Below are 26,042 nucleotides of genomic sequence, written 5' to 3' on the forward strand. Positions count from 1 at the left end.
AAAGCACATGCAGTCTGTGCCTGTGACGCCACACCAAATTGGTAGCATGCTACTAATTCTGCCAGGCCAAGTGTTTAAAGAGTTAACTTGTTAATGCCTATCAAAAGTAGTTTATTTGAGTAACAAGAGCTAAGGGACAAGCAATCAATTTTAGGTGTGCAGAATGTGTATTTTTGTCAAACGTTTTGTTGTGTCTGCCATGAGTTTGTTGTGTCTGCCATGAGTTTGTTCAATGTCTAATTCTTAGTTGTTTTTTTACAGGTTCTATTTTCCTGGATGGTATAGCTGTGGAGGATCACGAGCTTACCGATATGGCTTTACTAAAGGATCCGAAAGTTCGGTGATGGATGACCATGTTATGGCTTACCTTTTTGCCCAGGTAAGACTCCTTTAAAACATCCAACCGTGTCATAGTTACACATTACTGAAGCTTTACTTAGACAAAACGTCATGGTCATTTAATCATAAAACCTGGCAGTAGTTTTAAAGACATGCAGCTGGAGGGGCATTATAGTTAAATCCAGGTATATCAGGATGCCAGGAGTCCCTGGGGGCATGGCTATCCTTGAGAATAAGAGGCCATGTTTGAAGTAGTAAATGAATAGTTAAATTATTTATGGGTTTGTGGTGGTGGTGAGGTGATCTAGTAACACAGGCTGTATGTGTGAAGATTGGCATGTTGCTTACATTTACATTTTAGGCATTTAGCAGATGCCTTTATCCAAAGCGACTTACATTACAGTTACAGTATACAGTCTGAGCATTTAAGGATTAAGGGCCTTGCTCAAGGGCCCAACAACAGCAACCTGGCAGTGGTGGGGTTTGAACCAGACCTTCTGATCACTAGTCCAGTACCTTAACCACTAGGCTACGGCTTGCCCCGCTTGCATGTTGGTGCACCAGTAGGTGCATGACTCTTGTTTACATAGCAAAGGCTAAATAAAGAAAACCCTTGATGCTGCTCCAGAAAGTGTTTGCTTCTTTGGTGCTAGTTTTTCTTTGCCACTATTTTGGTACGTGCTGTTTATCATTCGTGAGGTAGCGTGAAGTTCGGTTTTCAGCTTAAATGTAAACAAACAGGTTGTTTAACTGTTTTGATGCATTCTGGTATAGCATTTGGAAGTCATTTATGGTCAATAAGAGCTAACAATGTGCAGAGCTGTCATTGGCTACACTGAGGTGGTTGAAACAAAAAGTTAAACAAAATACACTATATGTCCAAAATATGTGGACTCTTGACCATTAGCTTGTTAGATATCCTATTCCAAAACTATGGGCAATAATATGGAGTTGTCCCCCCCCCCCCCCCCCCGTGGCACCTATGACAGCTAACGTTGGATTCCCACCCTGTCAGAGTTGTGTTATTGCATTGAGCCAAGTGCTTCCAAGGAGGCCAGACCTACAGCGATCCTGACCAGGATAAAGTGGTCTATAACGTTAAAATAAAATGTGGGAAAAATATGTTTTCTTAAATTCTTAATAATCAAAGATTTTTGTGTAAACGATATAAATGTGACAAGTTCTTTGTGGTAGCAAACTTTATATAATGCTGGATGGTAGCTTGCCAGTTTGCTTCAGTAACCTAGGACTTGGCGAGCAAGATTAAACCCCCTTCTCTGCCAGAAGGGTCATGTTACGCACTTCATTTACTCCAGATTCTCTTTTGTCATGTCAATACACCGCTTGTCAGCCTTTGCCATTTCCATCAGTTTGTACCACTAACATGCCATTGCTCTTTCTTTTTTTGATCTCAGTGGAGAAGTGACTTTGTGAACGGCTGGGTGAAGCTGTCCAATAACCACGAGACCCAAGAAGAATGCCTTGGCATGGCGGTTTTAGACATAATGAGGATAGCCAAGGAGAAGCAGTGCTCACCACTTGATATTTACAGTGCCATAAGGTACGAATGATTTTGAGCCTGTCGAATCTTTCAGCGTTTAGAAGGTGGAGGTGATTCTATCTTTGTCATGATTAGATCTGAAGTCTTCCTTCCTCAGTCTGACCTAATTTCAGTGGCTAATATTCTCTTTAGTTATCAGTATTTCCCCTCTGCATTTTGCAGCTTTTAGAACTTTCAGAATGAATGAAGTGTAGTTTTTGAGAATATAATGCAGAAAATAACCTGCTTTTTTGCTTTAAGCTTTGCGTGTTCCAAATAAATATTTTTAATTCTGCTTAGATTGGCAGGAAATGCACTGTAAGCTACAACCAATTCTTTTCTATTTAATGCTGAGACACTGCACTACACTGCCTACACAGAGCTCTAACCTTAACTCAATTCACACAGATACTCTCTAAGACTGCTTTCCCAAAGAAGTGGGGGCTTTTATAGCCACAAAAAGGTGCAACTCTATATATTCATGCCTATGGTTGTGGAAGAGGATGTTTAAGCTTTTGATCAGTTGTCTGCAATCAATACACTGACTCATCATTCCAAGTCCAAGCTGGAAGATAACACAACCTTCTGGGTCACATTCTCCAAGGTGATTACATTAATTAGACAGGATTTGAGGTATGGGTTAAAGGTGTGCCTTCCACTATGAAAGTCAAAGCCTGCTGTCTTCAGAAAACTCTTAGCTCTTAGCTCCAAGCTGAAACAAATGTATAGTTCTGGCAGTCTTCAAGTAGATGAAATTAACTACAATTTCGTTTACCCGCAAAAATCACACCAAAGAACTCACAGTACACCATCATAAATCTTTAAGACTTCTTATGGTCATCTCAGTTCCTGTGTCATATAGAAATATATAGTTAATAGTGGGAGTCCTCAGAGAAACCCTTTGTTTTCTTAAATATACTGTATTTCTACAGGTTTTTAATGCTTCTGGGGCATTATTCTATGAAAAACATAGGAAAGCACACAACACTCTGTCTGGAGGAAAAGGCCTTTCATACAAACACCAAAACCTTACCGGAAAGCACAGTAAAATAAGCATCATGGTTCCCGGCTCATTGACTCCCTTGTGGCCTGAACAGCTTCCAAGTTATTCAGGGAACAATATATTAAAAACGTATCAAGACATCCGAACAATAGAAGTCGGATGACGCAGAATCAGAGTTAAGATCTTAAATACAGGGCTGTAAAACAGCTGCTAATGCAAGAAATCCTGGAATAATCTACAGTTCATTTCCACCATTGTGTAAGTCTGATTAACACTGATCGGCAGGAACCATTATTCCAGCTAAAGTAGGTTCTGACTGAACAAATACAAGGGTTTACTTACATCTGTCTATTATTCCTAACTTTTTATTAAAGCTCTAAACTAGTCAGCAATCTGACTGATTTCTTTCCACAGCTATAAGTCCTTCCTCCCGAAAGACATGCGGGTGCAGATCCAGGACTACCACTTTGTGACGCGGAAGCGGATACGCTACCGGTTTCGCAAGGTGGTGCAGCAGTTCAGTCAGTGCCGGGCCACCCCCCGAGACCTCAAGCTCAAGTACCTGATCAACCTGGAGGCGCTCGATTCAGGCTTCTACACAGAGCGCTTCCAGGTCAAAGAGGCATCGGCTGGCCAGGTTGTTATCATCGTGTCCGCTGATCAAGGCCTCCAGTGGTGCCGCGAGAAGCAAAAAGATGCCCAGCCAGAGGTGAGCAAGCTTGACTGGTTTTAAAATTCTGGCTTTATATTACAGTTTTAACCTGCAGTTAGGAGAGGCTTCAAGTTCAAATTAAATTGAACACCCCTCCCCTATGTATTAAATACTCGCGTTCATAGAATTGGTTGGGAGTTTTCCAAACTGTTACCTGAGTAATGTTTTTAGCTGCTTTAGACTTCGGCATCTTGGACATTTTGACTAACCAATTGATAACTGAATTGCTGTAGGATTGCTAGGACCGCCTCATAGTGAAAATTAACCAGTAAACGTAAAGCACTTGAATGCTTTGCAAATGAAAATCGCTATATACAAACCATAAAGTTTACATTTCACAGCAAATTGCATATTACACAGGAAAAGGCACATTTCACTGTCCATGAATTACGTAGGGCCTTAGTTATAACACAGTGGTTCTCAAAATTTATTCCAGACACCAATGAATTCAGTAATCCTATCACACTGACTAATCTGCCAGATTTATGTTGGATCAAATTCTTCCTTTCTGTTCTGTGTAATTTCCTTGTACTTCTTCTGCAGGAGCTGCAGACATATTGCGATTTCCCTCACGTCATTGATATCAGTATCAGACAAGCCAGCAAAGAAGGTGCCAACAAGAGCCGGGTTGTCTCCATCAACAAACAAGATGGCAAAACTCTGGTAAGCATGTTTCAACAAAAGTTGCTATCACAGCATAACGTTTCATAATGCCACTAGAGTGTTCTTTGAGTATTAGCTAATAGCCTGTAAGCATATTAAATGATTTCACATGTCCCAAATGTTAAGAGTAAACTGATCTTTCATTGTGCCATATTAGGTTATATAAAAAAATTTTGTTTGTGTAATCAGTGGTGACATAATGTAACCAACCAGATGGGTGACGAGGCAGTGTAATTGTTGCCACAGTTCTGTTGTATAAGCCACCAGTGACGCAGGATGAGGCATGTTTTTGTGACTAATTCAATTTTATTTATGACCGGGCAGATCCAGCTTTCTCTCACACACACACACAAACACACACACAAACAAAAAAAAGCCTTAGTACTTAATTCTCATTTTGGATGAACAGGCATTTTACATTTGCAGTTTTACCCCGTCACAAGCAGTTAATTTTTTGACCAGTCTGAGCATAGAGCATTTTCTTAAGATGTTTTATAATCATCCAGGCACTTTTTTTCTTTTCAAATGTCAGACAAGCACTGATGTTTTTTCTGTGCTATTCTCCCACACATTTCATTTTGCCTGCTATTGTTTGGTTTGTGTTTGCAAGGTGATTGCATTTTAAAATCTTTTGTGACTTCTTGACCCATGGAAAAATACCTGGCTAGATTTAGCAATGTTTCCCTCATTAAAAGATAATTGCTCTTATTGTGGTTTGGTGGGGTCCTTGGACCTTTTGTATTTTTTATTGTTTGTTTTTTTCCTTTTCTCTAGTTTTCCTAGATCATGGCATAGTGTTTTTGTAGATAGATAAGTGCTTATTTTTGTATTTTTTATGATTTAAGATGGGTGATATTTATACTCTACAGCCCTGGCTGAATTATGTTTTGGATACCTTTCATTAAAATAATAAGTAAAGTTTTTTGCTCAGAATCCAGTTTCTGATATTGTCTTTTGTTTAAGGATCTGAAATCATTTAAATATTATTTATATGGTTAATTGGTAAACATGCAATGCTACAAAAAATCAATTTGAGGTCTCTAATGGACACGATTGTGTGTTTTGGTACAGGAGCTCGAGTTTACCTCCCAAGCCGAGGCTCTTTCCTTCGTGTCTCTGATAGATGGCTACTACAGGCTCACTACAGATGCCCATCACTACCTCTGTAAAGACGTTGTTCCTCCTCGATTACTGGAGGTCATCGAGAACTACTGCCATGGGCCAATATCGTAAGCTTTGTTATGCATTTAAGTTGATCAGTATAAACACTGGAAATAATTTTTTTACTTTTGTCAGTTAATTAAAGGTGCAAGAGAATTAAAATAATAATTGTAACTTTTTTGGAAACGGGGTTTGTGAGTGTGCAATATAAATACCCCTTACTGTGCATAAACAGGCAGCTCTGCATTCTACTTGTAAAAGAAAACTGTAAAAATAACCAACCCCCACCACACACACAAACGCACAGACAAATTAAATATTCCCTAAATTAACATGATGAAAAATGACACCATCCGTATGTAAATGTCTTATTATGTTCCAAAATGGGCTTTATATTGTTGATGTAGTTTTGTCTGGTTTTTGTTTTGTTTAAATGGACCTTACAACTGATCACATTTCTCTGTGTGTTTGTGTAGAATGGAGTTTGCCATCAGTAAGCTGCGCAAGGCTGGAAACCAGCGAGGTCTATATGTGCTACGCTGCAGCCCCAAAGATTACAACAAATACTTCCTGACATTTGCTATCGGGGTAGGTCACACATAGCTTAACAGCAGCCACCCACATTTTCTGCAGCCCAGGTTCCCAAAGTCAGTTCTCCATAGACATGTAAAAAAACAATTGAGTTGAACCAAATGAACCAGCTACCACTGAAAATTAAGAGAAAGAGTTAGATAATAGAAGTAAGTACGGTGGCACTTGGGTGGTGTGGTGGTCCACACAAACACAATTGGCCATGTTTGATTTAGGGAAGGTCTCCAGGACTGGTCCTGGCACTTGCATAAATGGGAGCTGGCAAAGTCACGTTAAGTTTAGTGATACAGCTCGGTGTGGTAACTTAACACTGGAACTTATGGACACTTCTGGTGATCTAACTCTCCTTGATCAGATTGGGGGTTGTGCATGCAGAAATTGGAGGTAGATTGGGGGTGTTAAACAGTATAGCAGAAGCTGCAAGTCAGATTATAATAGAACAGTTTTAAAGATCCAAATGTTGATCAATTTTCAAAATTCTTTCACTGTTGGACACAACAACGTCATTTTACTTATCTAAAATACTGCCATGACAACCATTGGTGTTTCCTGCTCAGCAGCATCAGACAGTATTGTAACACAAGATAAAATGGTTTTACCACAAAGGACAGAATGTTAATGAAGAACTTTGCTGTGCAAGATCTGTGAAATTGGTAGAAATAAAAAATGAAAAACCTTTCGTACGAAAAACACCCAGTACATAGTTATACATTGGATGGCTAAATATATTTGAATACCTGACCATGAGCTTGTATGTCAACCTATTTTTAAACCATGTGCATTAACATTAGATGCAATGCAGCTAAAACAGCCTCCAGTCTATTTTAAACATGATTTTGGAGATTGTGCCAATTCAGTTAAAAGAGCATTTGTATTTTCAGGCCCTGTGCAGACCATTTAGGTTCTTCCACAATCTGGTCAAATTATGTATTTGTAGAATTCACTTTGTGCACATACTGAAACAGGAAAGTGAAAGCACTCCCCCTGAAGTGCTGCTACAAATTTGGAAGCAGGTAATTTATTTGACATTGGAACTCAGTAGTTGGAGCCATGAAGTGAATGTCACTTAGCTTTTTTTTTTCTCTCGGTACATTTCGGACAGCTGCTTTTAATGGCCATCAGTAAACCTTTGGCACAATTTTACTTGGATCTTTGATCTCTCTACTTGGCAGAATTAATAGTTTAATCAAACTTGTTGATTTTTCAGTACAGTTTACATATTCCCAATAGGGTTAAGGTTAGAAATTTTAAAACATCCTAACATCCAAACTCCTGGTTTGAAGGTGTTTTGCTTCATTGCTTTGCTAAAACACCTAATTCCATCCAATGGGGAAACATTTTTTATTTATTATTTTTTCACTTTCTACAATTTATTGATTTCACTTTGAGGCAAAACAGCCCCAAAACATAGTACTACCACCACCATGCTTGACCATACGTAATTTTTGAATTTGGATTTTTGGTTTTTGGATTACATATAACCATGGAGATACATTTTCTTTAAGGATGAATTGACTATTTGTTTTCTTCCTGATTGTGGTAAAGAGACCACTGTTTCATGTACTTTGAAGTTGTGGATACTTTGTTTGTACAGATAATCTTAGGACCAGATATTGCCTAGAAATTGCTCAAACTGATATTCAGCTTTTTGTAATCTTCACAAATCTTGCTTTTTTCTTTACCTTTCTCTTTTATATTTTTAAACCTTTGGACATTATATATCTTTTACCATTCTAAAGATGATAAAAATTGTGCACCATCTTTTTAGACCAAGTAGAATTTTCACCTCAACCAAATTGAAGCAACTGAAACAAAACTAGATTAAATTTAAACAAAATATTCCATAAAATGTAATTGAATAAATAAAACTGACCTACATTTAATAACGTAAGCAAAATAAAAATACAGTACATTTAAAAATGTGCTCATGTGTGTGTTCAGTTGAGCATATTTCCAATTTATTTACTCTGGTGTTATGCCAGTCAATTAAGGTACCCAAGAACAGCTTAGATCAGGGGTCGAATTTCAGCAGTGCTATCGGCCAGGTGGCCATTTACACAGACATTATGGACTTTGGGGGGGGAAAGGACAAAGCCCTGTAATAGATTGGCACCCTGTCCAGAGTGCCCCTGCTTTGCTCCCAGTGTTTCCCAGTGGAAACAGATAATCCGTGACCCTGACCAGGATAAAATGGCTAATAACATTTACATTTTTGCATGCGTGTTGGTCCTTTTAGTTGTTCTTTACATTAGATGTAATGCAACTAAACCTGATTTTGGAGTGTGACTGTGGGATATTGTGCCAATTCAGTCAAAAATCATTTCAATGGTCTGGCTCTGTGCACACTATTTGAGTTCCTCCACGAACTCCACAAACAAATTATGTGTTTATGGAATTAATTTTGTGCACAGGGCAGAATCATTTTTAAAACAGGAAAGGAAAGGACCCTTCCAAAGTGCTGCCACAAATTTGGAAGCGTTTAATTTCTTGACACCATCAATGTTTAAGTTGTAAATGTGCATACATATAATCAATCTGAACTCTTTTTTCCCAGATATATAATGAAGTGGAGTACAAGCATTGTCTGATCAGTAGATCAGAAAGTAGTGATTATGTTCTGAGTGGGACTAAGAGGACCTTCAGGAGCATGCAGGAGCTGCTTAAATGCTACCAAAAAGAGACCATCAGATCAGACGGAATCGCCTTTCAGTTCAGCAAATGCTGCCCTCCCAAGTCCAAAGGTCAGTACTGCATCAAGACCTTAAAACCAATGTTAGTGGTGCATAACACATTTTAAGGTGAGTGTGGTCGAATATTCTGATTGTACATTTATGCCACAAGTAGCAACCATGGTACAGGTGCAGGAGTTTCCTGAAATTCTCAGAAACAAAAACAGTTAAATGGGAAAAGCTACATAGCAATAGCAAACACTTTTACACTTTTTAATAGTTCATGGAACTGCATGGAATTTTCTGATTCTACATATGCAAAACACCTCTGCTAGTAAAGAAGCACAGAGATTGTTTTCTCCTCTGCAATAATTCAGCTTGTCATGTTTGGAGAATTAAGAGTTTGTACTATAAACACCACACCCACACTGAACTGTGGAGGTGGGAAAATTATTATTAAGAGCTGCTTCTTACACACCATCAAAAAGGTGTTTGCATGACCTATGAAAAAATCCTGATAAAATCATTGAAAATTTATCAAGTATTTTAAAATAATAAAAAGTGAGACCTATGTAATCTTGAAGAATTGAAGGTGGTTTGATAAGAGTACAAAATTAAATGACACTGCTTCAAAAACCTTATTATCTTTATGAGTACATACACTATATGGCCAAAAGTATTTAGACACCTGATCATGAGCTTGTAGGACATCCTATTTCAAAACCAAATAGTATTAAAGTTAAGTGACCTCCTATGTCTGTGGTTTAATCCCCACCACTGCCAAAATGCCACTGCTGGGCCCCTGAGTAAGGCTCTTAATCCTCAAATACTTGCATAGTATTTGTTTATAGTTGTAAGTTACTTTGAATAAAAGCATCCACTGCGTGCCATGAATGTCTTTGTTTTGTTGCAGAAAAGTCAAGTCTGCTGGTGTGTAGGAGCAATAAGGGCTCTGAGGTTCCTCCCTCACCCTCCTTGCAGAGACAGAACATCAGTCAGATGGTTTTCCACAAAATCAGGAAAGAAGATCTTGAGTTGGTAAGTGTTTTCTTCTTTCTCCTCCGCTCATTTATAAAATGTGAATTTGAAGTTTTTTTTCATTCATGCTATACTGCTGAGTGTAACCTGGTGGTTCTCAACCTTGGGCTCAGGACTTCATGTAAGGTCGCCTGATATACAGCTGGGGTCTTATTATGTATTAATACAGAGTTTTAGACACACAAATTAATTTTTTCAGGTGGCACGGTGGCTTGGTGGGTACCACTGTCACCTCACACCAAGAATGTCCTGGGTTTGATTCCCAGGTGGAGCGATCCAGGTTCTTTCTGTGTAGAGTTTGCATGTTCTCCTCGTGTCTGCATTGGTTTCCTCTGGGAGCTCCAGTTTCCTCCCACAGTCCAAATACATGCAAGTGAGGTGAACTGTAGATACAAAGTTTTCCATGACTGTGTTTGACATTAAAGACATTAAAGAACTGATGAACCTCGTGTAACGAGTAACTACCTGTTCTGTCATGAACGTAACTAAAGGGTGTAAAAGAGTCGTTAAAATCCTAATAAATAAATAATTCTGACGTTCCCTTATTTCATATTTAATGTTCATTTGAAAATATTGGCTACACAAACATTACTAATGATTCACTTGTAATAGAAACCACACACACTTAACTAACATTATATGCAGTATGGTTTAATATATATACTGTACAACATTGCACTGTAAATAATGGTCTAGGTTCTAATGGAGTCCTTAGAATTTTGAGTCATTGAAATGTGGTCACTGGACAAAAGAGATTGAGAAACCCTGGGTTTACATTTCAGGAAATTGTCTGTGTAAGTAAGAAGAATTTGATACATTAAGAAACATAATACCTAGCCGCTCAGGTGGCGCAGTGGTAAAGTATGCTAGCTCACCAGAGTTGGGGTTTCGAATACATCATATCAGAGGGTGAAAAATGCACTATCTGTACTGACTGTGCGTACCAGAGGGGGCACATGTCAGTTGGTCAGGCGTCCTCAGTCAGCGGTGAAGGGGCAAATCAGTATAGAGGACGCATTCAGGGTAACTGGACACGACTAGACAGGGGGATAAAAATTGGGGGAAAAAAGGGGAAAAAATATAAAAAAAAAAAAAAAAAAAGAAACATAATACCTATTTTTGCCATTTCATGACTCATATGTGGTAAATATGGCGTTAAAACCCCAAAAAATAAATATATAAAATAAATTATTACAGAATTGGGAAATTGCTCCAGAAAAACTTTCTTTGTTATTTTTTCTTTCTTTTTTTTGGCTTTTTGTATTTACCTATTCTTGTTCTTTTAGGGGGCGAATCAAGGTCAAGGAACATTTACCAAAATCTTTAAGGGAATTCGAAAAGAGCTGGGCGATTATGGAGAAATGCACAAGACAGACGTGATCATCAAAGTCCTTGATAAGGAGCACAGGAAATATTCTGAGGTGTGCATTGTTTAAATAGTTAGCATTTATTTGGTGGAGACACTGCAAGTTTTGTTAAAAAATTATACACAATTAATAACTGTTGATATTTTTGTGCGCAGTCTTTCTTTGAGGCAGCCAGTATGATGAGTCAGCTCTCACACAAGCATCTGGCGCTCACCTATGGCATCTGTGTGTGTGGCGAGGAGAGTAAGTGTGTCACATTTCTCCCCAGACATTTAATCTCATGCCCTCTAACCAACCTTCTCCATTACCCCTCATGTGCCATGCGTCTACTGGCAAGCTTTCATCGGTTGATCTTTTCTTTGGCTTAGAAATGGCATCTGCTTGATGTGTAATGTGTTCCTTTAGATATTATGGTACAAGAATTTGTGAAGTTTGGCTCCTTGGACACCTACTTGAAGAAGAACAAGAATTCTGTGAATATCTTGTGGAAACTGGAAGTCGCAAAACAGCTCGCATGGGCCATGCAGTTCCTGGTGAGGTTTTTTTTTGCTTGTGTAATGTTTGTAAGTTTGGGAAAGCAGCTATTTAACTCATACTTACCCACTACAGGAGGAGAAGAACCTGGCACATGGGAATGTGTGTGCAAAAAATGTGCTTCTGATCCGTGAGGAGGACAAGAAGACGGGCAACCCTCCCTTTATCAAACTCAGCGACCCGGGAATCAGCATCACAGTGCTGCCTAGAGAGAGTGAGTGAACTGTTTAGTCTCAATAGGAATCAAATGTTTGAAGGAATGCAGGCTTATAATGTGCAATCCAGCAATGCACCAATGCATAACTGAGTATTGGTATTGCATCTGATACTGGCTTAACACTGGTTTGTCTGTGTGGAGTTTGCTTGTTCTCCCTGTGTCTGTGTGGGTTTCCTTCGGGAGCTTCGGCTTCCTCCCTCAGTCCAAAGACGTGCAAGTGAGGTGAATTGGAGACACTAAATTGTCCATGACTGTGTTCGATATTAAAGACTTCAGCTGATGACTCTTGTGTAACCAGTAATTATCTGTTCTGTCATGAATGTAACCAAAGTTTGCAAAGAGCGGCTAGAGCTAGAATTTGAACCCTCAACCAACTGATTAACAGCCCAAAGTGCTAACAATTGAGTCACAATATATTGAAGGATCCAATATCTGCAGTCAGCTACTGCACATGTGTCGGAGGGGCCGTAGGAGGGGTTATGTCAGTCTCGGCTCTTATCAACCAGAGCGGAGATCAGCATCACTAGAGAGGAAGCACAATGCATTTGGGTAATTGGATATGCTGGAAGATGGGAGAAAAAGGGGAGATGCTAGCAGTTTTTGATTAGTATGGAGCACATTGTCATTTCTTTCTATAACACAAATCACAGTTTATACTAAATGTGAATTATACCTGAATGTGTGTACTAAGTCTGAACTTTTCCTCTTCCAGTTTTGTTGGAGCGAATCCCATGGGTGGCTCCTGAATGTATTGTAGACCCTAAGAACCTTAGTCTAGCTACAGATAAGTGGAGCTTTGGCACTACGCTCTGGGAGATATGCAGTGGAGGAGAGAAGCCTCTTGCTAACATGGACAACTCAAAAGTAAGACGGTCACACCACACAGACCATTTAGTGATTAATAAGCATACGCACTGATAACTTAATCATGTTTACACTTTATTATCATTGATTACCAGAATTTGTATCAGTTGTTGTGAAGCTGATGTTTTGATCTTGTCACGAGTCCAAGAAATGAAAAAAACAATATTGAATATTTAGGAGCTTGACAGTTATACCCATGTTCTTTTTCATTGCTTTTTAATGTAATGTTTTAAAAATATCCCTGCAGAAACGCATGTTCTATGAGAACCACCATCAGCTGCCCGTCCCCAAGTGGACAGAACTGGCCAACCTGATCAACAGTTGCATGGACTATGAGCCAGCTTTCAGGTTATCCTTCAGAGCCATCATCCGTGACCTCAACACTCTTTCTTGTCCAGGTCTGTGGTTTCTCATACACACATTCTCAGATTTTTGCTTTTGTTTCATGAATTGTCAACAGACTGTGGTCATATCTGACTATATTATTCTCCATTTGGGAAAGGAACACAGTGCTCAGTAAAGCCAATCAGCCTTTTCAAGACAATACCACTCTTTTTTTGGCCAATCAGCCTTTTTAAGACAATACCACTCTTTTTTTTGGGCTAAGCACTTAAGCTTTCAGTCAAATATTCAGTTCTGGCATGGATTCCACAAACTTTTGGCAACATTTCTTTGAGTTTGTGGTCTACATTGACGTTATCACTGACGTCAGTACTGCAGATTAATCAGCTGCACATTGATGCTGCTGATCTCCTGTCATACCACATTCCAAAAAGCTCGAATAAATTCACATCTGGTGACTGGGAAAGCCATTAAAGTGCACTGATCTTATAGTCACTGAATCGGTTAAGATGACTTGTGCTTTCCAAAGTAGTGCCTTATGTTGGAGGTGCCAAAATGAGATGGCAGATTTTGTCAGCAGCAACACTGCAAGATTGGCTGTGGAATTCAATCCACGTTCAATTGGTATAAGCGAGTTCAGTGTGTGCCAAGAAAGCACACCATCACATCACCAACCAGCCTTAACTGCTGACACAAGGCAAGTTGGATTAATGGATCCATGCTGTTTATGCCAAAAACAGACCCAATCCTGCAAATCCCTAATCCTTGTTGTGGCCTATCTGCCTCATGGTATCATGTGTTGTACACATCCAGATGCTTTTCTGCTCATACAGCTGTAAAGACTAGTTCTTTAGGCCTTTGTATCTGCTTTAACGAGCCTGACTTCTCCTCTGAGCTCTGCCACTTTCTGGATGTTTTTTTTCTAACAACTTTTGTGTGAAATCCCAAGTGAACAGCAGTTTCTGACATACTCAAACCAGCCCTTCAGGCACCAACAGCACAGTTACTTAAATCACATTTAACCCCATTCTTGATATGTCTTACCTAAATCGCTGATACATTTGAGGTTAAAATACTGGACTACTAAAAGGAAGGTCTCTGGTTTAAGTTCCACTGCTGCTAAGTTGTCACTGTTGGCTGCCTAAACAGGGATCTTAAACCTCAATTGCATGCACTGTAATCAGTTTCACTTGTCACTTTGGATAATAGCATCTGCTAAATTCCATAGATGTCAGTATGTCTTTTTTTGGCATTGTACTGTGTGCACAATGCTCAGGGTGATTGGATAATTACATGAATGAGCAAGTGTAACATGGTCCTTATAAAGATGGCCTATTACTGTGTTTAATTTAGTAACAAAACCCTTACAATTCTTTCACTTTAGTGATTAAGTGGTTTTCTTTACAATTTCCTTTTAATTCCATTTTATTACCCCTTTTTATTGTATTCTTTACCATTTCCTTTTTATATTATTATAAATTGTTTAAAATCTTTCTCTGAAATGTTGACACTCTTTTCTCTACAGATTATGAAACCGTAATGATGGAGAGTGATGTGGTGCCCATTCGAACAGGAGGTCTTGCATTTGCCACAGGAGCTTTTGAAGATCAAGAGCCAGTGCAGTTTGAGGAAAGGCATCTGATTTTCCTACAGCAGCTTGGCAAGGTAGTACCCCTTAACACTTGTAAAATTATATTGTAGATTTCCAGTGGTTATGCTTAGCAAAAAATACTTTTTAATATTTAACTTTATTTCTGGAACTGAACTGTACATTGAAACCTCAGTTTGGCTATGCATCATAACCCCAGGTCTAGCAGTGTATTTAAAAATGGACGCAAGTATGTTGCATGGTAAAGCAGTAGTAAGTGGCAGTGGCAGTTTATCCGAAGCTCACTAGTTTACCAGAAGCTCACTAGAGCATTGATCATGTCACATGCCATGTGCCTGAAAACTGAAAGTTGATGGGTCCTGCTCTCTGGGTGGAAATAACACCAGGCCTCAGGCCTTTGTGCTAGTATACAAATATAAAGATGTTGGCATCTCAGAACTGGGCACATTATTGCATGAGCCACAGCTTGTAAAATGGAACATAGAACATAGAAATTGCACAATAGTATGTGTTATTCAGGTTTGACTATCAGGTGCATCAGTGTTGTTGGGAATTTTGAATGCTGTTCAAACTTTCTGGCCTCTTGTTTAGGAACACGTTGTTGCAATAGTTTCTGGAATAACCTAGTTTGATGGGTTTGAAAGGGAGAAACTTCAGTGGCCTGCAAAAAGCATTGACATTAACCCTACTGAAGACATTTGGATAAATTGGAATCTTGATTATAATAAATTATTATTATTTAATTATTATTACATTTAAGTAAAAAAAATGACATGGCTAACTTTCTGTTAAACATGCACATTTTCCAGTAAAGCACTGGAAAAAAGCCCACTGGGAAGTGGGTTAATGATGGAATAATGATCATTTTATGACCTTAAAATGTGATCAGTGGTCCAAAAAAAAAGTAAAATTGCTTTAGTGTTGAGCTGTACACCTGAATGTCATGTTCTGATCATTAAAAATATATGTTCTTATATGTATATGTTGTGTGCTGCAGGGAAACTTCGGCAGTGTGGAAATGTGCCGATACGACCCCCTGCAAGACAGCACAGGTGAAGTGGTGGCAGTAAAGAAGCTCCAGCATAGCACCACAGAGCACATCCGCGACTTTAAGCGTGAGATCGAGATCCTCAAATCACTTCAGCATGAGAACATCGTGAAATACAAAGGAGTGTGCTATGGTGCAGGTAAAAATGTGATATGTGATACTTCACAGTGATTTCTGTAAGTGTTTCTGTTAGTTATTCATGAAAAAATGAAATCCTTCTGCTCCAGGTCGACGAAATCTTCTGTTGGTTATGGAGTACCTGCCCTTTGGCAGTCTGAGAGATTACCTTAGCAAAAACCGGGACAGGATTGATCACAAGAAGCTTGTACATTATGCTTCTCAAATATGCAAGGTATTCACAACATGCATGTCAATATCCTTAACTGCTTTATTTGTAATGCTTATCTGTGTTTATGTTTTTATTCATTAGATTGTAGGCTGTATTGTGTAAACTTGGTGTGTGTGACCTGCTTGCGTTGATACAGGGGATGGAGTACCTTGCAAATAAACGTTACATCCATCGAGATCTGGCCACTCGAAACATTTTGGTGGAGAGCGAGTCTCGGGTGAAAATCGGGGATTTTGGCCTGACTAAGGTTTTGCCTCAGGGGAAAGAATACTACAAGGTCAAAGAGCCTGGAGAGAGTCCAATATTCTGGTAAGATTTTTGACAGTATTTGGCTCAGATTTCTTATTGTAGGTCTTTTCTGAATTGTTGTCACACCATCTTAAGGGCAAATCAAAAAAAAAAAAAAGTTTGGTGTTTGTAGGTACGCTCCCGAATCACTTACAGAGAGCAAGTTCTCGGTGGCATCGGACGTCTGGAGTTTTGGTGTTGTTCTGTATGAACTCTTCACACACAGTGACAAGATGTGCAGCCCTCCTACAGTATGTAGCTCACCCACGTTCTTAAATTATTCCCTCTGTCCTGTTATCTAATTGAGAATTTGCAAATAGTAATCACGTTAGCAACACGGCATCATTAACTAAGCTGCAACTCTTTCTCTCTGTTCAGGTGTTTATGAGCATGATGGGAGGAGACAAGCATGGACAGACTATAGTATATCATCTCATCGAGCTGCTTAAGCAAGGGAATCGCTTACCCCAGCCGGTGGGATGCCCTTCTGAGGTAAGACCACCAATTACAATTAATGATTAGAGGTTCTATTAAATATTAAATGTACAATCCTCCATTACAGATTTCATTAAGTCTTTACTTCATTGTTAGGTTAAAGGTTTTCACACTGTTTTTAGAAATACCACGTCTATAGTGATGTATTGACTTTTTAGGGAGAGTTGAATTTCAAATTATTTTTAGAGACGAATTCACTAAATCCATTTCATTTTGACTAAAGTGTTATTTTGTATACACAAAACTGCAAGAACTGGTTCGAATCTCAGCTCTGCTACCGGCAGACTGAGCGCCTACATGAACAATGATTGTCGCGTTGTTTAGGGAGGGTGCCAGAGGGGATTCCTCATAACTGATGCAATTAAGACTTCTGCTGGCTGACTGATGGTGCCTGCACAGAGACAAGGGATAATGTGATCAGGGTGTGTCTCTCCACGCACAAAGCTGATCCGCATATGAACTTGCCTGGTGCAACTGAAAAGATGCAGTCGGCTACTAAATGTGTCAGAGGGGGCGTGTCTTAGTTACGGCTCTCCTCAGTCAGGAGTGGAGGTCAACATCAGTAGGGGGAAGCGTAATGCAATCGGGTAATTGGATGTGACTAGATGCTGCTGCTGGGTGGGAGGGAAAACAATAGACTGTAACCCCCCTTTCCCCCCCAGCAGACATTGAACCCCTAATTTCTGCCTACATTAAAAATACATAGCAGAATGAATGGAGCACACAGAACAATAACAAACTTTACGATACTCATCCTAAGATTCAGATGTTATTCTGATATGCTATCATGCCAAACCCAAAACACTATTAACTTTCTGTGTTTTTAATCTCTAGATGTACGAAACAATGCAGGAATGCTGGGATAGCGACCCAAGCTTCAGGCCAGCCTTTAAGGAGCTCTCTCTGCGCATCGACTTGTTCAGAGATGGCAGCGACTCAGACCGATATACCCAAGTGCCTCAGTTTTAGTAAAAAAACCTTGCTGTGTTTTTATAACCGCCATTGATATTACCAGGACCCGGACGAGAATCAAGACCCGTATCATCAGCCTCCTCATGTTTCTCACTGTGCAATCCTGGCAGAACCTTATTTAGGACCTGCGATCTTAAAGCAGCCTTCAGTTTCTGTCAGGTCTTTTTTTATTAATTTTTTTTTTTTTTTTTTTTTTTTTTTTTTTTTTTTTTTTTTTTTTACTACAACAAACCATTGATTCTTGCCTTTTTGCTAGCAGTGCTGGCATTTCCTCACCCTGAAGAACTGTGAAAGAAGATTGCATATTCATTGCATTCTTTTTGTATCTCTTAAGTGTTTTATGTACATATTAAAAGATTTTATAATTTTGTAAAAATGAAATGCAACCTCTTGCTGTATTTGGACTGTTCAGATGCAATGAAATGCAAATGAAGATAGATATAATTGTTTATAGGTTTGTTTTTTTATTGTCATGCAGGTGGTGTCTGATTAAAATCTTATATCAAAGCTATATGTGCCTGGAAAAGTCATTTTAAAATGTAAACAGATTTTCTGTAAAATGTGATTTTTTTTTTATCTAGGGAGAGGCTCTGGTTTAAATAGTTCACTGTATTACATTAAAATGATGTTATAGAGACCTAGAAGAGGTTTTAAATGTTTTTGTCCCAAACATTAGCCCAGTAATACAACCTCAAATCAGAAATAGTTGGTAAAGATTGAAAAATGCAAATACACTGATCAGCCATAACATTAAAACCACCTCCTTGTTTTTATACTCACTGTCTATTTTATCAGCTCCACTTTGAAGTTCTACAATTATTGACTAGTCCATTTGTTTCTCTACACATCTTTTTAACCTGCTTTCACCCTGTTTTTCAATGGTCAGGACCCCCACAGGACCACCACAGAGCAGGTGTTATTTGGGTGGTGGGTCATTCTCAGCACTGCAGTGACACTGACATGGTGGTGGCATGTTAGTGTGTGTTGTACTGGTGTGGGTTGATAAGACACAGCAGCGCTGATAGAGTTTTAAAACACATCACTGTCACTGCTGGACTGAGAATAGTTCGCCAACCAAAAATATATCCAGTCAACAGCACCCCATGGGCAGCGTCCTGTGACCACTGATGAAGGTCTAGAAGATGACCATCTCAAACTGGAGCGATCATCTCTGACTTTACATCTACAAGGTGAACCAACTAGGTAGGAGTGTCTAATAGAGTGAACAGTGAGTGGACACGGTATTTAAAAACTCCAGCGCTGCTGTGTCTGATCTACTCATACCAGCACAACACACACTAACACACCACCACCATGTCAGTGTCACTGCAGTGCAGAATCATCCACCACCTAAATAATACCTACTCTGGTGGTCCTGTGGGGGTCCTGACCATTGAAGAAAAGGCTAAAACAGTATAGAAATAGATGGACTACAGTCAGTAATTGTATAACTACAAAGTGCTTCTATATGGTAAGTGAAACTGATAAAATGGACAGTGAGTGTAGAAACAAGGAGGTGGTTTTAATGTTATGGCTGATCAGTGTATAAAACCATAGTATTTCTTAGATTGACCTTGACTTTTATTTTATTGCAGACAGTATGAACCCAAGATATTTCATGTATTGTCTAGTCAACTTCATTTTATTTGTTAATGTGCATTTTAATATACAAATATGCATTTTAGGCACATACCCAAGAAATTTGGGAGGGTGCAATTTAGGATTAGTAGTTTAGAATAAACTAAATAAGTATGTGTGTAGCAGGCCTGAAATGCAGGAATGGATTTATATTAACAAGTGAATTTATGTTGACAAACAGAAACTATCTTGGGTTCATACTGCCTGCAGTGGAAAAAAAGATTAAAAAATATATAAATGTAAAAAACTGCTCTTAGTGCTGCAAACCTCCACTCCTGCCCACGGAGGGATAACTAACACACACACCCTTTGACTGCTTGTTTTCACCTGCACAAGGCAGGTTCACATGGGGATCCGTGTGGTGCACTGAAGGTGACGCAACGTTCTTCACTTTTCCCCATTCTCTGTGTAGGTGCCAATTATCAGCCAGCAGAGGTCATAACTGCAGCAGTTATGATGGATCCCTACGGCCTCCTAATTATTGTCACCTGATTAAAAATAATAAAAAGTCTTAATGTTTGAATTATATTGAAAGTATTCTGTCCATTATAACTCTTGAGCAACTATAGAGTGGAATACTGAGAAAGGGAATATAACAGAAATAGAATAATTATGTATGTATAAGCTTTAAACTCACTGTATCATGCTGCACACGGAGCAGAGGAGAGTGGTTGTGTCCCAAATACCATATACATTCAGATTTGGTATAATGGCTTTTGAGGAAGGATAGTTGAAAGGATAGTTGTGAGTAGACGGACATAACCATAGTACCAAAAGGTGCTAGCCATTTAGTAAGGTAGTCTGTCATGTTTTCATTTGTGAGCAGTAGTATATTTGGTAAACTAAAGACTCTCATGCTAGCCATATAACATAAATAGCATGAAAACGTAAAAAAGAAAAAAAAAAGTCAGACCATGTTTTCTCAGACTTATACTCTTGCTTGACTATATAGCTTAAAAATTTTTGTTTTGTGCTCTTTGTGTATTTCTAACTTGATTGCAATAAAACACACAAATTCTGACCAGTATGCATTAACAGGTGGTGAAGTTATACACGGCTGCCACCTATGCAAGTGAGTTAGGACCTGAGTGTGCAGTTTTTTAGATTTTTCTATCTCTACTTTGGTTTCTGCTATGGTTTCCTTTTTCCTTACAAAAATATGAATGTGGGTTGGTTTCTCTAAGTTAGTTAGTAAGTTAGTACTAATGGTTCTTGGAAATAAATAAAATAAATTAATAATAATAAATATATAATAAATAAATAAATTAAAGGTGGTGCCTAATGTCACATTTTTATACAAACATACATGAACAAATTATTACAAAATAAAGGTGTACATATATTTTATATTTATTAGTTTACATATACAGTACAGTATTATGATTAATGATGGTGCCACAACTACTTGTGACCACTAGATGTCAAAATCACTCCAGTAGCTGTATATAACGCTCCTAGTACTGAGTGATATTAATTTGACAACAGCATTCCCAAGTCTGAGAAATGCATAATGTTTTAAGAAAATAATACAACATAATAAAACAAATGTAATGAAAAATTCTGTAACATTGTCTGTCTCTTGGGATTTTAAAATAGAAAATACAGTCTAAGATTTGTACATGTTTTTCTTTATAAATAAAATTATGTGTAACACAACAGGAGAGAGATTAATACCACAGTGTGAAAAACAGTTAGAGGGTATACTATCATTAAAGCTAAACAAATGCCACGACCAAGGAATTCAAATAGTGAAAATTAACTTGAAGTAATAAATTAAACTGTGTTTTTCAGGATAGGCATTGCTGATGGCTATGCACAACTGGCACAGCAACTTGTGTCTGAAGAATTTCTGTCAAGAAATTAGTGTGTATCTGTCTTGCGCAATCTGATTTAAAGTGCAGTCAAACCCAACACTGCATGACTAACCCTGCCCAGATTGATGTGTTTGTGAAATTCCTCTCCAACACATGTTTGAACATCTCCTGCCCCACAGAAAACACATTACCTTTACTTACTTTTGAAATTCTATAATCATCCTCTTTAAATGAAAGCCTTGCAATCATTGCTGTATGCTGTTGCTCTCAATGGTAATTTAGGTAACAATAACTGTAGGTTTATCATGAGCTGTATGTACTCTGATTATAGTATTAACAGTAGTATAACAATTGCAAGTGGAAACAGTAGGAGTGTTGTACTAAACAGCATCACTGCCTCAAAAGTCTGAAGTTCAATTGTAAGCACAACGTAACTGATGATGATTTGAGTGTAGGCCCAGCTTAAGCAAGGGTACAAACCTTTTCTCCAACCTGTCTTGACTCTTGAGCGAAGAAGTTTGTGCAGCTTGTAGTCCCCTAACACAGCTATGGCCCATCCAAGAAAACCTATGACCTGACCTGGGTACAAGCCATGCCACAAAGCTGAGAAGCTGAATGTCATTAGTAGTGGCACCCTGCTGCACCTTTGGAACACAAGTCTGCGAAGCCATGTAGCCGTTGTGCCATTCCAGTGACGAGCGAACTCTGAAATACTTTTTGAACTCTCAATTGTCCATGCGTTGCCATCAGAGAGTCCATTCCACAATGCACGACCATTTGGGCCACGCCCATTAAACCCCAATCCTGCTGCATTGTTAAGACATTCACTTATTTTCCAGTGAGTATAATAGTTAAGTCTAAGAACCAGTGAGAAGACCCAGATCCACAATATATCTAGATGGCTGCTTAAGATGAATATATCAGACTGTAGAGAGCTTGCTAGGAGGTTTTTAAGTGCTAGCAAGATCAAAACTTGTGATAGCTTCCAAGGCAGAATTGCAAAAGGGGAGGGTGGTGGACTGATGCTCATCTGCTCCACAAAGGTTACATAAGTGTTAAATGAGCAAAGTGGTCCTCCAAGAAGAGCAGGAAAATTGAGAATGTAGCTTATGAGAGGAATAAAGAAATACAGTTGGGTCTGATATCTCCTTTGATCATTTTTGATGACTTTTCCATCCTGAAGGTCCATCGATACAGAGGTGACTCTCTGGCTAAGAAGCATTAGAGCAGACATGGCCAACACAAGCCTGAGGAAGGAAAAAAGCAAATCTAAAACTTGATCTCGAATGGCTAATATTAATTAAATACTTTTATATTTGGGTTAAATTTGTTTGTAGCACACAAAAGCTATTTTTTGTCATTTAAAATAGACTTTTTTGACATTTCAAGTACTAACATACTTTCACTTATTATCAGTGATTAGTGATTTCATAATGATCAGGGTCATTATCAAACAACACCTTGGAACTCTGTGGAGATCCAATATTCGAATTATTATTGCCTATTATTTAATTAATGTAATAACTGAAATTATTGTAAAGTACACTGAGAGTTTGATACAAACATTACACTCATGTTTAACATGTTTAACATTAAACTCATTTCATTTTCATCAACTGCCTTATCCTTGTCAGGCTCGCAATGGCTCCTGTTCTACCAAAAAAACTCTAGGCGCAAGGCAGGAACATCTCAGACAGGGTCCCAAATTACCACAGGGCTTTGGCTCCCTTCCCCCTCAGACAAAGCCAAGCATGTCTATGTAGACGCCCAATCGACTGATACCACCACTGAGATTTAAACCCAGATCTCAGCAAGGTGGGCTAGCGTAATAGATCACTGTGCTACCTGAGCGCCCTGTGTTAAATATGCGTTTGTTAAAATAAAACCTTGGCTAACTACGACACGTTAAGTACACACCTAACTCTTAGTACAGCAGAACAGGACTCAACACAGGAGCCAGTTTAATCTGGTACAGTGAGTGCTGCACAGGTTCTAGTAACCTTGGTTTGTAGTTTCCGGTCACTCTCTGTTAGTAGATTTTCAGGTTCTTCCCATTGTGTGTGACTTTTACAGTTTTTCCAATGTTATGAGAGAGGACTAACTGCTCTAAATGGTCTGTATGTGTGATTGAGTGAATGGTTGCAAGAGTAATGCCCTACAATGGATTGGTTCCTTGTCCAATGTGTAGTCCTGCCTTCTAGCTGGTTTTACCAGGTGCCATCTGACCCATGAACTGGTTACTGAAGCTGGATGAATAAATAATGTAATAGGTAATGTATGAGTAATCTGAGCTATGTTGATTTATTAGCAGTTAAAGCTGAAGTTGAAAAGTGTACGTACACTTATAGGGAACATGTAGATCACGGGATATCAACAATTCTGTGAGTTAATGTAAAAAGGCTTTCCCCAATTTGAGTTCATTTATTTTAGTTTTAGTTTAGATTTATTAAGTTATGAGATTGGACCACCAGAGATTGAACTTGTTTGTCCAGCACATCCCACAGACACTCAATTAGATTGAGATCTTGGGAGTTTAAAGACCTGTGTCAGTGCCATTATGGCTATTACCACTGATCACTGCATTTGAGTGGATTAACACCATTGTCATAAGGTCATTAGACCATACAGCATGATGATAGCATTTCTTGTAACCCAATATCCCTAAACAGTGCTTCTAAAATCTCTGCTTGACTTTTATGTCACCTACAATCAAAACATTATTGCTGATTAAGAACAGTGAAAACTGGGATGAATAATTCATGCCACTTACTAACCTTTTCCATTTTTGGTGCAAAGAAAAATGACATGAATTCCTCCTTGTTGGCTGATATGGCCATGTACGTAATGACTTCAACTGTACATTACCAGATAGGTATTATAAAAGAGTAAGATGACATGGATGACATGAATATGCTTTTAAATAGCATATTCAGAGTTATTTATACATTTTAATATTATTAGTAAATTTACGAAGATATTACTAGGCCACTTTAGTGACTTCTTGTGCTATAAAATAATACACAATTTTAAAGTGTCAGGTTCAGGGCTACTTTTCACCAGATCTTACTGACTTCACGTTTTCTTCGAGTTTTTATTCTTTTAATTGTAACTAAATTTGCAAAAAGCCTTTCTGAGGTTCTAGATCTCAGGAATGTTTTAATGATTTTAATTTTTCCTTTTGTAAAGCACTTTGAATTGCCACTGTGTATGAAAGGTGCAGAGTAACAAACTTGCCTTGCCTTGCCTTGAAGGCATAAAGGATGAAAATGTAAAAAATATTTACCTACAATCTATAGACTCATAAAGCCAGTATTGTTTGTACTGCATATAGAAGTGCCAGAAGGATTGCCATCCCATCTGCAAACCAAAAACCCAGTAGTGAATGTGAACGGGTTCCACAAAGTTCACGAGTAGCAAAAATATGGCAGCAGCGATGAAAAGCAACATGCTGTATGGACCCATGGTCAGAATAGCCAGAAACAGTCCACCTGCCATCAAACAGATATACCTGCCAAAAATAATTTTCCTTTAGTAATATGACACACAATATGACACAATTTGATTTTAAAATGAAACTTACCTTTGAAACACAGACAGGTATCCATGTGCAGCCATACTATAAAAAATCAAAGCCATGGGTATAGTAAACAACTGATACACCAGCTGAGGATTTTGATGAAAAAATATACTTAAAAGCCCCATATTATACGAGTGGTGCAGTGACTGCTGTATGTGTGTTTAGTTTCATTTACCCTCTGCTTTATCAACACATACAGTGTGCGTGTCTTCTGTAGAAGTTTATTATTAACAAGATTGCTAGGAGTCTTTAATATTTCTATTTTACACAATCAAAATTCCAGGCATGAACAGACAGAAAGAGGTGCAAGGAGTTCTACCTGACCACATTATCAACAAATGGAGGTCTAAAGCATGGCAACACTATCATAAGTAACCATTGGTATCAAGTTAGTTAATCCCACATCTTCTGCTATAGCAACCTCGACTCCTCTAGGAATGTTTTATCAGGTTTGAAATATGACTGTGAAGATTCTCTTCTACTGATTTGCATGACCATTAGCAATTTTAAGTGCTTTGCACTTACTATTGCAATGTATTTCAAAGGCGTTCTATGAAATCTATGAATTTAGGTTAATTCACACTACACTTAGCAAACAATTTCTTGATAGATTTTACTGCTGATGATACAGATATGCCAAAACTACAAAATGGACAATTCCCATGCTGTTGCCACAAAGCTGAAAGTCCCTCAACCAAACTTTACAGTTTGCAGAATGCATTCAGGCCAGTAGTGTTTTTCTGACATCTGCCACACACCAAATTAATCTGTCAGACTGCCAAATTAATCATGCCAGACATGATTAATGCTCCAAAGATCAAAGGTGGTGCATTACGCTTTCTCAGTCAATTCTCAGCTTATGTGTGGTTTTTTGGCTACAAAAACCCAGCCCAAAAACTGATGTCTTTTCCAAAAGCAGTTTGGAACTTCTTAGTCCATGCTAAAGCGCAGTGTGTGTTCCAGCACACAGCAATCTTTTTTTGTAAACTTGTGTTTTGTACACTTGTGTTCTGCCTTGTGATGTGCTTTTAATGTTTACTGTAACCTCAGATTCCTGTACTTTACTGACAGTTGAGGAACTCAGTGTGGTCTTTTGATTTTCCAATCCAGAACTAACAGACTGGTGTACAGAACCACAGTGAATACATTGTAGTCTTTAGTAGTAGACTGTGCAGTGTGTCTGTATATCTGAATTCTGGGTCCTTTGTGTGT

At 38.5% G+C, this 26,042-nt stretch overlaps 2 protein-coding genes across 4 annotated transcripts in view; one reads left to right on the forward strand and one right to left on the reverse strand.

Annotated features, from left to right (window-relative positions):
- jak2b (Janus kinase 2b) overlaps positions 1-17,958 on the forward strand; it is a 29,710-nt gene extending 11,752 nt beyond the window's left edge. The window contains exons 4-24 of one of the 3 annotated variants that reach the window (XM_063018365.1): positions 262-379; positions 1,755-1,900; positions 3,297-3,591; positions 4,138-4,257; positions 5,329-5,486; positions 5,895-6,006; positions 8,564-8,750; positions 9,592-9,716; positions 11,003-11,137; positions 11,239-11,326; positions 11,489-11,616; positions 11,693-11,831; positions 12,547-12,698; positions 12,946-13,096; positions 14,566-14,705; positions 15,647-15,836; positions 15,925-16,049; positions 16,183-16,355; positions 16,468-16,585; positions 16,713-16,826; positions 17,664-17,958. In XM_063018365.1, coding sequence (XP_062874435.1) covers positions 262-379; positions 1,755-1,900; positions 3,297-3,591; positions 4,138-4,257; positions 5,329-5,486; positions 5,895-6,006; positions 8,564-8,750; positions 9,592-9,716; positions 11,003-11,137; positions 11,239-11,326; positions 11,489-11,616; positions 11,693-11,831; positions 12,547-12,698; positions 12,946-13,096; positions 14,566-14,705; positions 15,647-15,836; positions 15,925-16,049; positions 16,183-16,355; positions 16,468-16,585; positions 16,713-16,826; positions 17,664-17,798 — 3,049 coding nt within the window. In that variant the 3' untranslated portion in view covers positions 17,799-17,958. Of the gene's footprint in view, positions 1-261; positions 380-1,754; positions 1,901-2,148; positions 2,484-3,296; positions 3,592-4,137; positions 4,258-5,328; positions 5,487-5,894; positions 6,007-8,563; positions 8,751-9,591; positions 9,717-11,002; positions 11,138-11,238; positions 11,327-11,488; positions 11,617-11,692; positions 11,832-12,546; positions 12,699-12,945; positions 13,097-14,565; positions 14,706-15,646; positions 15,837-15,924; positions 16,050-16,182; positions 16,356-16,453; positions 16,586-16,712; positions 16,827-17,663 lie in introns of those variants that run through there. The other 2 variants (XM_063018366.1, XM_063018367.1) reach the window with 2 other exon arrangements.
- A 3,620-nt stretch (positions 17,959-21,578) lies between these two features.
- mboat4 (membrane bound O-acyltransferase domain containing 4) lies at positions 21,579-24,955 on the reverse strand. Its single transcript, XM_063018231.1, has 3 exons — positions 24,834-24,955; positions 24,537-24,761; positions 21,579-22,500 (listed from the first exon to the last, which is right to left on the reverse strand). Exons 1-3 carry the CDS (start codon positions 24,953-24,955, stop codon positions 21,579-21,581), a joined length of 1,269 nt encoding a protein of 422 aa, XP_062874301.1.
- Positions 24,956-26,042: the final 1,087 nt, after the last annotated feature.

This window comes from Trichomycterus rosablanca, chromosome 21 (assembly GCF_030014385.1).
Source record: "Trichomycterus rosablanca isolate fTriRos1 chromosome 21, fTriRos1.hap1, whole genome shotgun sequence".
NCBI classification, from domain to species: Eukaryota; Metazoa; Chordata; class Actinopteri; order Siluriformes; family Trichomycteridae; genus Trichomycterus; species Trichomycterus rosablanca.

Coding starts and splice junctions, on each gene's coding strand:
- mboat4 (XM_063018231.1), bottom strand. CDS start 24,955: ATGGGGCTTTTAAGTATATTTTTTCATCAAAATCCTCAGCTGGTGTAT. Junction 24,762..24,833: donor TACCTGTCTGTGTTTCAAAG/GTAAGTTTCATT, acceptor TATTTTTGGCAG/GTATATCTGTTTGATGGCAG. Junction 22,501..24,536: donor TATGAGTCTATAGATTGTAG/GTAAATATTTTT, acceptor TTCCTTCCTCAG/GCTTGTGTTGGCCATGTCTG.